The following is an 11,769-nucleotide window of genomic DNA, read 5'->3' on the forward strand; positions in this document are numbered from 1 at the left end:
GCGCAACCGGCCGGCACGCCTGACCTGTTGCTGTTGGCCGGCCGGCGTCGGCGCGGCGCGGCGCAGCTCGATCGCACCGTAGGTATCTAGGGCTAGCATGCTGGAAATAACGAAGGCCCGCCTCTAAGCAAGCAAGGGCAGCCCCGCACGCCGACGACGCAAAGACGGGGGATCCGCCGTCAATCAATCGGGCGATCCGTGAGCGCAAGCTCGGTGCGGAATCGGCGCGGAATGGGAGTGCGGAACGAGGGAGAAGAACCTGGGTGCTCGTGCCCGTGGGTTGCGGGGGTGTCCTTGGTTCGGTCGGAGAGAAAGAAACTTAGAGGCAGGCGGCATCTCGGATTGATATGATATCCATAGTTTGGCGGAAATATGGCTTAGTGAGTGACTAAGCAATTTAATAGCGAGAGAGAGAGGTGTTCCCTGTCCGGGCGCTTGATTGGCCCGCCGCGCCTGCTGGGATCCGTGCTAGGGGTGCTGGGTTCGTTGGCACCGTGGACGGTAGGTTATTGCACTCTTTGCTGCGCTGCGCTGTGCTTGCTTGCTTGCGCCCTGCCATTCCCTGCTCTTTCTCCCCCCCTGCGGGCTTGCTGTTCTATTGCCATGCCATGCCATGCCCTGCCCTGCCCTGCAGCGATGATGTGTTGTGCAGTTGCTGCTGCGCGGTGCCGGCCCTCCATCCCTACCCGCAGGGCGTCCCGTGGTGCCATGCCTCCCGCCCGCCCTGACAGGGCGAGCCCGAGCGAGCGAGCGAGCGAGCGAACAGCCATCCGGGTAGAGACAAGCACGTCCGCGTTCCTGCCGCAGTCCCTCGTCCAATACATGCGCCGGAGAAGGCGCGCCTGCGACGGCGGGCGGTCCAAGAGGAAAGGAAGGGAAAAAAGACTGGCGGATGGAGTGGAAAAGGGGGCGCCCCAGCGCCCCAGCGCAGACGCCACTGTCCGATATCCGGTGGTATCCGTGGCCGTTGCCGACGCCAACGGCGGGGAGATCCGTGAAAAGACCATGCGAGGTGATAAGAAAAAAGTGATGAGAGTGGTCCCGACGGCGCGGGAATATATGTGTGCGAAGAGAGAGAAAGAAACAAACAGAAACCGACAGAGCCAGACTCGGTACCTAGGTAGATGGTGGTGGAGAGAAAGATGGAATGGAGAGATGAGATAGGAGAAGACACAGCTGCTGCGCACTGCGCGCTGCTGCAAGTGATTAAGGCAAGCCAAGCCAACGATTGCGCTACTTGTTTGTCTGTCATCTGTCTGTCCTTCTGTCTCGTTTCAGTCCGTTTCATAAATTCGTTTCCAGTTCGTTTCATCCGTCCGTCTCATCAATCCGTGTGTCCCCAACCGTCCTGATCCGTTTCAGTCCGTTTCAATCTGGCGACATCACCCATGTCCTGCCCTGCATCAAGTCCATCAAGTCCAGCCCAAGAGTTCCCCTCGAGCTAGCTCGAGCCAAGAGCGCCCACGTCCTCCACCATCATCCCTCCTCGTTGCGGCGAGTCGCAATTCGTGTGCGTACCCGCCGCCTGCCCAACCCGCGTCCTAGTCTGCTCCTCCAGTTCGCCGACGGCTGCGGCAACCGCGTGTGCGTCCCCCCTGCCCAGTAACTCCGGGAAGGGTTAGATGAAGACGCGAACAAGGCGGTCGCCTGGCGCAGCAACTGTATGCGCACCCCTCGCGTCCGCCCTGATAACAAGGAAGCGGGAAACGGGGCCCGCCGGCGAAATCGTCGTAGATGCTTGCGCAACCAGCCCGCTCGCTCGCTCGTTCCTGCCTACTCAGTCGGACACTGTGCGACCGGCGGCGGCGGTGACGGCGGCGGCGGCATTTGCTGCTGCTGCGCTTGCGTGCGACATGATGTGAAAGAGGAAACAAAAGCATCCACAAAGGAAATAGGTACAAGTCCGTTCATCCGAAATCATGCGAAAGAAAAAGCGCAAGGAAACCGTGGCGGAGAGTCGTAGCGGTAGTGCCTCCGCGCTAGGCGGTGGCGTGAAGGGAAAAGAAGCGAAAGAACCTTCCTTCAGCGAGGGTCATGATGCTCGAAAGCATGCTTCATTCAGCATCTTTGGGGGGGGACGGCTGCCAGCGCGGCATCCTCCACCGTCCTCGTTAAGCGTGGAGACATGAGTAAAACAAAAGAAATCCGTGAGTGCTTTAGTAGCCGGCGTAGCCGATGGTGATGGTGCCGGTTGCTGAGGGTGCCGGTCTGGCGTTGACAAGACGGCTCGACGAGTCGTTGCGTCTAGTAGAGTTGAGCGTCCGCGTCGAGCGGGCAGTCCTGGCCGTCTTGGTCGAATGGGCCGTCTTGGTCGACTGGGCAGTCTTGGTCGAGTTGACGGTCCGCGTCGAGTGCCTGCTGGCAGAACTCGTCCTCCTCTGCGGGTGGGGAGTTCCGGCCCTGTTGACAGGCTGTGCCGCTGTTAGTGTTTTGTGAAGGCGGTGGGAAGGCAGAAAGAGACATACTTTGGGGCTGAAGCGTTCCGTGACCTTTTGCTCGGTGTGCACGAAAAGGCTCGGGGCCGGGTGGTAGCACTCATCTTCATCGGACACAACCTCGACCTTGATGCCGTGGATCTCGAGCTTCTCCTCAGAGGGGGCGATGTAGAAGGGCTTGGTGGTGTACTCTTTGCGGACAGGAGCGGGGCGCGGGCTGTGATCGTGGCGAAGATTGGCAATGATCTGATCTTGCCGGCGACCCAGCTCCGTGTCGGTAACGAGCCTGAACTCGCGGGGCGGCTCGGGTTGGGTGATGTTGCTCTGGACGGTGGGAGTCTTGCTCGTCCGGTCGGGCTTGGACTTGGACTTCTTAGAGCCGCCGAAGAAGCGTCTGAAGAACATGAGGGCGGTGTTTGGGTTTTGCTTGTGGAAGTGTGACTTGGGAGGTAGAGGGGAAGGCCATGGTAGGAGTATTAGTAGGTGAGCAGCACGTGCGCTCCCCGCAGCGTATGAAGCGCCGTAGTCGCGTTGGTGTCGTGGTGCGTTTCAATCGGGCAAAGTGTCTTGCGAGTTATCTTCCGACGACGCACGTCATGCCACCAGGCACAGGGGAACGACTGCGATGAAAACCATGGCCGCGCACAGCCTAGCCGTTGCCCGAAGCAGACTGGTCTGACGCGGCCATACCCTTGCGGGAAGCGAGTAGTAGCGGTAAGCCATGTACCAATTGGGCAGCCTGCAAGAGTGGGTTTTTTGCATGCTTCGCTTTTGCTAGCCGCTCGAAGCGGTTTCTAATCACCGCGACGGGGCGGGCCGATCTATCGATACCGTACGTCTCCTGTAGGAATGGCTGCCGTCACGGATACGGGCGTAAGGCCCTGGGAAGCAGCCCATTCGTTGAATCGTTACGCGGAAATTGTGAACTGCAAGCGAAACGTCTGGAAGAGCGGAGATGAGACGCCAACTGTCCGCCCGGGCAGCGGGGAGAACAACTGTTTGGTGGGGCGTTTGGGTGGAGCTGAAGAGCGCTGTGAGTGGCCAACGACCACCCTCTTGCAACACCACGCCAAGGATCGTGGACTGCCCAATCGGCCGGCGAGCCCTCTGCCTCGGGTCAGGCCGGATGGCGGATATCGCGCGTCCGGCCTTGTGGCTCGCGACGTCACGCTGCATGGCATGCGTGTGGCTTGCGTCGCACACTTGCCCATCTGTCTGTTCGTCGCACCCTCGTCGCCCTCCCCCACGATCTTCGCCTTTCGCGCGCGTCGAGGTTGACGGGCGTCGAATAAACCCAGCGATCCTTTCCCTCCCAACGAATGACGTGGAGGCCGGGCGACATCCGAAACTGCACTCCGCGCCTGCAACGGCAAGATCGACCATGGATGTTTTGTCGCCGAAGCGTCCCAACACCATGCCATTCGCGCGCTTGTCGAGTGCTGACGTACCCGGGGCCTCTCGCTTTGTCGCGGGTTTTGCCAGCTGCCAACTGCTGTCACCACGTGCGCGCAGACGTGGTGGATATGACGTCCAAACAAAGCCGCGCCAATCGGGCTTTTTGTCCTCCTGTCTGTCGTGTAACGTGTTTTCCCCAAGCCCTGCAGAAACAGAGCCTCACTCGTGCTGCGTGCACCGCCCGACCCCGTCCACTCCGGCTCGCTCGCTCTGGCTCGCTCTGGACTCTACCTCTATCATGACTGCCAGCCGCCTGGCGCCCTGCGCTCCTCTCTCCTCATGATTCATCGCCCGTCGATGGCGCCCGCGACCAAGGCACGCGAGCAAGAGCAGGGCACCCCATGGTCTTGTACGCAGTCGTGCCTATTTACGATTGATCGCCGCCCGCGCGGCCCTTGCGCCGCCCAGGCACTGCCGTCCAATGCCCGGCTCGTCTGGCTGGCGTCCTGAGACAAAAGAGGGGGGGGGGGAAGGGGGTGTGTGGGTGTGTGGGAGGGGAAGACGGGTGAACGGACCAAGCAAAAAGAGGGCTTTGACCACTCCCGATGAGAAGGTGCCAAAGCGTCGGTGCCGTGGGTGTGCAAGGCCTCCTTCCCGCCTGCGACCCGGCAGCGCGTTTCTTGCTGGGTCTTCACTGTCCAGAAGCTGTTTCGTTGGAAACAGCTGTCTAGAGAGGCACGAGACGTGTTGCGTGAGCTGCTGCTGCGCCAGCGGGAACCTGCGCTGGCTGTGCACCTGCATGTCCCCGCGCCTGCGTGCAGATGTTGGGGGCTGATTCGGCTGGGTCGTGCTCGTACAATACCTAGTTACCACCACGACGCTGCCGCGCCATGCCCGGGGCTGCGCACCTTCGCTCGTCTCGTCATCTAACTACATGCCGTAAAAGTCGCACCAAATGTGATGCATTAGTTCACCTGGCCTAGCTACACTAGCTACCGCCCCAAGCGCCGACTGTGATATCCTACAAGCACTTGCTGACACCATCGCTCCACCTATCCAATACCCCTCCTATCCCCTTTCTGTCAACCCTGCCAAATGTCTCCCCTTGCTCGCACGTCGCTCGGATGTTCCAACTCACGCTTCAAGGGCCGATTTTCGTGACCCTCGGCCCGCCCCTCCGCGCAGCCGCCTCTCTCAGCTTCTCAGCCACAATGCTGCGTTTCGCCTGCTTGGCCTTGTATGTCCTGACATCCTCCTTGGTAATCTCCTCGCCGAGGCTGCTTGCTGGGATGGGGCCTGTCATGGAACCGTTGAAACTGCTCCTGAACGGCGCGGGACTGCTCTTGCCGTCCGGCGTGTAGAACAGTCCGTAGCCCCTGCTGCTCCGATTGCTCCGGCCAGTGCCGGGCGTGCCGTAGTTGAGCATCTTCGTCCTCGTAGTCGGCGGCGTCGCGAACGCGGGGCTGCCCTCCCTGCTCCTGGGACCGAGGCTGCTGCGGAGGTTCAGCGACGTCAGTCCTGCGGCGATGTCGTCGTCTTCCTCTTCGTCGTAGTCGAAGCCGTAGCCGGAATTGCCGAGAAGACGCAGCTTGCGCATCTGCGTCTCCAACACGTCGAGATCGCCAGACTTCTTTTCAATCATGGCGGTCATTTTGGCGATCGTCTTCTCTACCGCCTCGGCAGTGGGCGTGTTAGGGCTGCCACGATTCGCCTCCGCCGACGACATGCGAGTCTTCAGCAATACAATAGCCTCCTCGGCCGCCGTCAGCAGTTTCTGAGTGTCAGCGAAGGAACCACGAAGTGTGAGCTGCTGGGCAGATTGTTCTTCGGAAAGCGGTGTGCCACGCGTTTGTGCAAGCTTCGCTGGGTCTTTCCGGGCTTCAATGGCCTTCCGAACATCCTGCAGGCGCTTCCGGAGCTGGGACACATCCTTGGACAATCGGATCAGGTCGCGAATCTTCCCTTGAACATCGGAAAGTCGTCCCCGATCCAATGAGTTTTCCAAATTGTTCTCCACAATCTCAAGATCGTCAATTTCCGCAAGGCACCAGCTCCCCTCAGCATCTGGATCGTCCACATCGACTTCAAGGTCAGAGCGCTGCCGTTCTTGCCCCTCGTTTTCCATATGACCTTTGATGAACCCAGCGAGGTGGTGTGCGTTCAGGCCCACAGTATCAACCATGCTCTGCATGTCGCGGTATAACTGCTCAATACTGCCGGCAATGCTGGTAGGACCAGAAGGTCCTGCATAGTCCTGATGTACGTAAAACTCCTTGAGCGTTTTGGTAGCGGTCGGAGAGGATGCGAGGGTGTTACGGGTCTGTTCTGCTTCCTCGTCATCAGGTAAATCCTGGAGGATGGAATCGGGCTCTGGTGCCGCGGGCCGCGAAGTGGCACGAGTGACCGGCGGTGCAGGCGGAATCTTCATTGCCTCGCGCCTTGGGCCAGTAGCAGGGACAGAGGCCGACGCAGTGCGGACTGGGCTCGGCGAACGAAGCGTATCCTCATTTTTGTTGGGTGGGAAAACAGGGACAGGTGGTTGCGTCTTAGGAGCACCAAATGGGGTGGTGGAAGCCCCAAAATCAACACGGGCAGCCGGGCGTGTTGGTGACCTAGAGGGGCTAGGAGGCTTAGGTGGCGCAGATGGCTTCGTGGTGTCCGGGGCTGAAGGGAAACTGAAGGCATTGGCTGGCTTGCGGAGATCAGGAGGGAGGGGTGCTGCAGTAGGCGAGCTTGCACCTTCCTTGTCTGCAGAGTTTTCTGACGGCGAGGGAGACTCGGGCTTTTCGACTTCCACGGGAGGGCTTCCTGCAATGGGTGGTAGGTCGTCTGTGTCCTTGCTTTCAGGCTCCTTGGCCTTCTTTGTGAAATCCGGCGGCAATGGCGCGTCCTCCGGCGCATCTTCTGCTTTCGAATCCTGACTCTTCTTGGGCTTGGGTGCCGTAAAATCGGGTGGTAGAGGTGCATCCTCTTCTTTCGGCTGTGGCGACGGAGACTTTGGCTTGGGTTTCTCGGGATTTAAGGTTGGAGCAGCGCCATTCGTAGCCGGCTTGTTGCCAATATTACCGAACAGAGATGATCCTGACTTTCCTTGTTTGCCTAGATTGTCAAACAAACTTCCGCTCGTGTTAGGAGTCTTGGCAGCTGGCGTGGGCGACGTTATCTCGGGCTTGCTTGACGCCTGTGCGAAGGGGTTTTCGGGCTTAGCGGAAGGGTTGGGCCCCGATGATTCCTTATTCGCTGTTTCCAGAACTTGACCGAGAGATTGGGTTTGTCCGAAGGGGTTTTCGGGCTTAGTCGGAGGTTTCGGCCCCGTTGATTCATTCTGCGCCGCATCCAGAACTTGGCCGAAAGATTGACCCAAACCAAAGCTGCCAGAGGGATTCGCGGGCTTAGGGAGATCGTCATTGGATGTTCCGTCTTTTGCGAACGTAGTTCCAAGCTTAAAGTCGCCGAATATGTTGGACTTTTGTGCTCCTTTCGGACTGCGGGGATCATCTGTATCGGCCATTTCGGATTCCTCTGTTTGTGGCTGAGCTGCCTTCTGACCGAAAAGATTCGTGTTTTGCGGCGCGCCGAAGGACTTGACCGTGGAACCGCCTACAGAAGAGTTCAGCGACACTGTTGAAGCAAAGCTCGGTGCGGAGGACCCACCGAAACTCTGAGTTGGAGCATTGTTCGAACCAAAAGCCGGATTTCCAAATGCGGATTGTCCAGGCTTGTTCTGAGCATTAGCAAATGGTGAAGCTGTAGAGGGTTTGCCAAAGGCAGAGAATCCTCCACCAGCGGTGTTGTTGGTATTTTGTGCCAACGTCGCAAATGGGGACTGAGCCGCTGCTGTTCCGCCAAAGGGAGAACTCGGCTTGGTCAGCTGGGAAGTAGCAGTCGAAGGAGCGCCCCATACGGAGCCTTTAGAACCAAGCCCTCCAGGAGCACCAAACGTTGCGCCAGGCTTCGATGCACTACCGAATGCAGGCTGTCCAAATGCCCCAGGTGCAGAAGGAGTGCCAAAAGATTGTTTGCCAAAAGCTGGAGCTCCACCGGCGCTACCAGTACTTGCCGACTGCCATGGAGACTTGCTGCCGCCGAGCGCCGAAGAACTGCCAAAAGCACTTGTACCTGAAGCACCAAAACCAGACGAGCCAAAGGCTGGTGCGGCCCCGGAGGTTGACGACCTTCCACCAAAGGGGGTTGGTGCGGCAGGCTGAGCTTGCTGTGCCGCTTGGCCTCCGCCAACGGTAACAAGGCCATCATAGCCAGTATTCTGTTCGATGGAAGCATTGTAGACGACCCACCAAGAGACTAAGAAACCTTCGTTGTTCAACACCACGAGTTGTGGAAGGGGGGTCGGGGACCACTCGACATCGCTGCCTTGAATGGGTTTCCACACTTTGTCTTTGCTGGAAAGGTCAATAGCAAGTCCGATGGGCGAGGTGTCCATCACGTCTTCTCCAATGCTGGACGGCATTTGTGCGCGCCGGGAATCTACGCCTATGGACGTGGTTGTGTACACATTTGTAATCGGTTGATCGCTAGATAACGGCACCGAGGAGCGTGTAACCACGCCGACATCTACGCCGGCGGTTGACGAAATCATGAGCATGTCATCCATGCTAGGCTTCCAGTTCCGAAGCCGCGCCATGAAATGATGGGGAGGGGAACGGTTCAAGCCGAAGGGAGGAGCCGGGTCAACGAGCTTCTGGAAGCTATAGTTCTGCGAGCCTTTGTCGCGATGTACGAAATGGAACGTCGAATCAGGAGCCGTGTCAGCTTCAAACTGCGTTGGCGTGTGCACAATCAAGAAGTCATCGTTAGCCAGCCAAAATATGGCGGACACTGTCAGGAGTTAGCCTTCTGAGTAAGAACAAAAGGGCCGGATGGATATACCGTGCTGATCGCCTTCCAGTTGAGGAGGCCTAGGGACGACCGCCTGCGCCGAGCCGTCCGGCTTGAGTTGAAAGGCGGTGCCGTCGCCTAGACCAGCAATCATCTGCTTTCCCTTATTGCTCCACGACACGCAACTGACCCCGCTCTTGAGAACTGCGTTGTTGTTTGGCTTGACAAAACTCCTCTCTTTGAGATTGGCCAGCATCAATTGACCACCAGTCAACACGACGGCAATAAATTCAGCATGCTCTGGGGCTGGATTCGGGTTGAGTGACCGAACCGCCATGCCCTCTGTTGCCAACTGGAAAGTAGATTCCGTTTTGCCATTCAAGAGGGCCGCGACGTCGTGTATCGCCAGGCCACCTCCGCTCTCTGCTGATAACACCAGGTGTTGGTCGTCGGAAGTAAACGCGACTTGGGATAGCCGGGGCCCGGGGATCGTGAGCTGCGGTTCGAAGTTGATGATTCCATCTTGCGCCTGGTCCTTGGAGTGTAGCGCGGCCCGCACGGCATCAGTCGATGCGACGACGAGCGATTCAGGGCCAGCTGCGGCGAGGAGGCCCTTTTGCGACGCGACAGCCAGCAGGGACGATGTCGAGGGAGGGAGGGCGTCGGCGGGCCATGGCGTAGGGAGTAGCTTGAGCTTCTTCGCTCCACCTAATGCGCTGAAGCCGAGAAGCTGCGAGGAGTGGTTAGTATAAAGTGATGATACATGCCGCCCGTGGAGTTGCGCCATACTTCGGTGCTTATTTCGTCAAGGTCGGCCGCTTGCCTGGCCTGCGCATTGGAGGCGGCCGGGCCGGACATGGAGAAGGCCATTCTCGCCACAGGATAGCCGGGGCGGAGCTCTACACGTGGAGAAGGGTTGCCCGATGTCACAGGTGCGCGCTCCGCATGTGCTTTTCTGGGAGGTGTTTTTGGAGTGGTTGGCGGAGAAGGACGGCGAGACTCGAGCGAAATGGAGCGAGCGGGCGAGCTGGACACGTTGTACGGGCGAGCTTTAGCGATGGCACTGGCGCCTGTCGAGGGAGCGCAGTGGTGTGTTGAAGGTTGCGCGCGGGTGCGGGTCTTGTATCATTATTCGGCGCGGTGGACGTGAAATGCCGCACGGGCCAGCTGGGGCGTGCCTAGCTCCCAGGCTGGCTCGCGGAGCTTCACACTGGCTGCATCACTCCAGAGCTTCCCAGAACATCCGTCGCGCCTGCCTATCCGACTGCCTCTCCGTCCACCGACCAGCTGCTCTCGCTTCCTTTCCAGCTTGGCCCATCACCCACCCGTCCGCGCTGCCATCCATCATGCCCGGCTTCGACTTCTCCAACTACAACCGCAATGCCGCCCTGCACGCCCAGGGTGTGCCTTTGCCCAAAGCCACCAGCACCGGTACCACCATCGTCGGCTGCATATACAATGGCGGTGTTGTCATCGCCGCCGATACCAGAGCCACCAGCGGCCCTATAGTAGCAGACAAGGTACCATCATCGTCATCGCATCCGCCTCGTGCTCCCACCGCTCACTAACCCGTCCCCAGAACTGCGAGAAGCTGCACTACATCGCCCCTCAGATCTGGTGCGCTGGCGCCGGTACCGCCGCAGACACCGAGTTCACCACCGCCATCATCTCTTCCAACCTCGAGCTGCACGCCCTCTCGACCGGCCGCAAACCGCGCGTCGTCACCACCATGACGATGCTCAAGCAGCACCTGTTCCGTTACCAAGGCCATATCGGTGCTTACCTGGTGGTTGCGGGCGTCGACCCGACGGGCTCGCACCTGTTCACCGTCCACGCACACGGTAGCACCGACAAGCTTCCCTACGTGACCATGGGTTCTGGCTCGCTGGCTGCCATGTCCGTCTTCGAAACACAGTGGAAGCCCGACCTCACGCGGGACGAGGCGGTGAAGCTGTGTTCGGATGCAATTCAGTCGGGTATCTTCAACGATCTGGGCTCCGGTAGCAACGTGGACGTCTGCGTCATCACCGAGGACAAGACGACGCTGCTCCGCAACTACATCCAGCCTAACCAGCGCGAAGTCAAGCAGAGGAATTACAAGTTCCAGCGTGGCACGACTGCCGTGCTCAACGAGAAGGTCATCACCAGGGAGGAGATCAGCAAGTACGTTACGGTTCACGAGCTCAAGGACGACGAGGTTCCGCAGGCGGCAGAGAAGATGGATGTCGACGCTTAAAGGATCGGCCGTCTTCAAGGAGATGGCTAGATGGACTATGTGGCGTTCGTGACACGGATAGATGAGTAGTTCTCTGGCCAGGTGCAGCCCGACCTGGTTGCTCAATCAATGAAATGATACAATGTTATAGTTGGCGAAAAGGTCTTGAACACCTTGCATACGACCTCAGCATAGGCTTACGCTTTTGTGCCATAGCCTACCTAGCGAAACTTTATCTGCCTTCTTTCTGAACATAAATGTAGCTTGGTTGAGCACCGTACGTAAAACAATATCCCTGTGGTTTGCCCCTAAGTCGCCACTTGCTACATTGTTGATTTCACATCAGGGGTTACCAAAATGGTTGGCTTATAATAAATGACTTTGGACGAACATATCCAATTGCTATATAAAAGGTCACTGGCCAGAATTATCCTGAAGTAATTATTAATCTTGAATAGTAAAAAATAACTGGAGTGTAGGCATGCCATCTGGCAATCTTCAAAGCCACATAGAGAATAGAGTTTTGGTTCGATTTATCATATTCTGCACTTGAATACTAAAACATGTTCCCTTATAGAAGTGACTTACAGATTACAGTACAGACCGCCACAAAAGCGGCATTAATCATATTTAGCTTCGACGTACGCTACTATTTTCAGTGGCTCAATTTCTAGTATGATCTCCTATATACAGATATATAAACTCACACCTCGACGTTACCTATCAGGAGGGTTTTTGTCTTGTCGAATACGCCGATAATGCTAGAAATAGCCTTCAAGCCAAAGAAGATATCAAGAATCGAAATACCCGCAAGGTAGAAAGCAGCAGCACTACCTTACATACCGGCCGGAATCAGGAATAGCGCTAGTCGTAGAGTCCTACCAAAAA

The 11,769-nt window shown here is 57.9% G+C and overlaps 6 protein-coding genes across 6 annotated transcripts; 2 read left to right on the top strand and 4 right to left on the bottom strand.

Annotated features, from left to right (window-relative positions):
• Positions 1 to 391: 391 nt before the first annotated feature.
• On the bottom strand, positions 392 to 1,488 carry K452DRAFT_144810 (uncharacterized protein). The gene has a single exon (XM_033535460.1). It carries the CDS (start codon positions 1,310 to 1,312, stop codon positions 683 to 685), a length of 630 nt encoding a protein of 209 aa, XP_033400339.1. The 5' UTR covers positions 1,313 to 1,488; the 3' UTR covers positions 392 to 682.
• On the bottom strand, positions 1,353 to 2,018 carry K452DRAFT_144791 (uncharacterized protein). The gene has a single exon (XM_033535459.1). The coding sequence runs from the start codon at positions 1,878 to 1,880 to the stop codon at positions 1,542 to 1,544; it is 339 nt and encodes a 112-aa protein (XP_033400340.1). The 5' UTR covers positions 1,881 to 2,018; the 3' UTR covers positions 1,353 to 1,541.
• Positions 2,019 to 2,156: 138 nt separating this feature from the next.
• Positions 2,157 to 2,840, bottom strand: K452DRAFT_296048 (uncharacterized protein; the record flags this gene model as incomplete). Its single annotated transcript, XM_033541887.1, has 2 exons — positions 2,157 to 2,411; positions 2,466 to 2,840. 2 exons carry the CDS (start codon positions 2,838 to 2,840, stop codon positions 2,157 to 2,159), a joined length of 630 nt encoding a protein of 209 aa, XP_033400341.1.
• Positions 2,841 to 3,432: 592 nt separating this feature from the next.
• K452DRAFT_144843 (uncharacterized protein) lies at positions 3,433 to 4,372 on the top strand. The gene is made up of 2 exons (XM_033535462.1): positions 3,433 to 3,652; positions 3,734 to 4,372. Exons 1-2 carry the CDS (start codon positions 3,562 to 3,564, stop codon positions 4,171 to 4,173), a joined length of 531 nt encoding a protein of 176 aa, XP_033400342.1. The 5' UTR covers positions 3,433 to 3,561; the 3' UTR covers positions 4,174 to 4,372.
• A 391-nt stretch (positions 4,373 to 4,763) lies between these two features.
• On the bottom strand, positions 4,764 to 9,676 carry K452DRAFT_144834 (uncharacterized protein). The gene is made up of 3 exons (XM_033535461.1): positions 9,456 to 9,676; positions 8,718 to 9,396; positions 4,764 to 8,666 (listed from the first exon to the last, which is right to left on the bottom strand). The coding sequence occupies exons 1-3, from the start codon at positions 9,534 to 9,536 to the stop codon at positions 4,972 to 4,974; spliced, it is 4,455 nt and encodes a 1,484-aa protein (XP_033400343.1). The 5' UTR covers positions 9,537 to 9,676; the 3' UTR covers positions 4,764 to 4,971.
• A 336-nt stretch (positions 9,677 to 10,012) lies between these two features.
• Positions 10,013 to 10,902, top strand: K452DRAFT_296050 (uncharacterized protein; the record flags this gene model as incomplete). Its single annotated transcript, XM_033541888.1, has 2 exons — positions 10,013 to 10,186; positions 10,246 to 10,902. The coding sequence occupies 2 exons, from the start codon at positions 10,013 to 10,015 to the stop codon at positions 10,900 to 10,902; spliced, it is 831 nt and encodes a 276-aa protein (XP_033400344.1).
• Positions 10,903 to 11,769: the final 867 nt, after the last annotated feature.

This window comes from Aplosporella prunicola (genome assembly GCF_010093885.1).
Source record: "Aplosporella prunicola CBS 121167 unplaced genomic scaffold K452scaffold_6, whole genome shotgun sequence".
NCBI classification, from domain to species: Eukaryota; Fungi; Ascomycota; class Dothideomycetes; order Botryosphaeriales; family Aplosporellaceae; genus Aplosporella; species Aplosporella prunicola.

Bases quoted from the DNA above. Each gene is read 5' to 3' on its own strand.
- K452DRAFT_144843 (XM_033535462.1), top strand. From the start codon at position 3,562: ATGGCGGATATCGCGCGTCCGGCCTTGTGGCTCGCGACGTCACGCTGC. The intron at 3,653-3,733 runs GTTCGTCGCACC...GAATAAACCCAG, and splicing joins GCACACTTGCCCATCTGTCT to CGATCCTTTCCCTCCCAACG.
- K452DRAFT_144834 (XM_033535461.1), bottom strand. From the start codon at position 9,536: ATGGCCTTCTCCATGTCCGGCCCGGCCGCCTCCAATGCGCAGGCCAGG. The intron at 9,397-9,455 runs GTATGGCGCAAC...CACTCCTCGCAG, and splicing joins TTGACGAAATAAGCACCGAA to CTTCTCGGCTTCAGCGCATT. The intron at 8,667-8,717 runs GTATATCCATCC...AACTCCTGACAG, and splicing joins ACTGGAAGGCGATCAGCACG to TGTCCGCCATATTTTGGCTG.
- K452DRAFT_144810 (XM_033535460.1), bottom strand. From the start codon at position 1,312: ATGAAACGAACTGGAAACGAATTTATGAAACGGACTGAAACGAGACAG.
- K452DRAFT_144791 (XM_033535459.1), bottom strand. From the start codon at position 1,880: ATGCTTTTGTTTCCTCTTTCACATCATGTCGCACGCAAGCGCAGCAGC.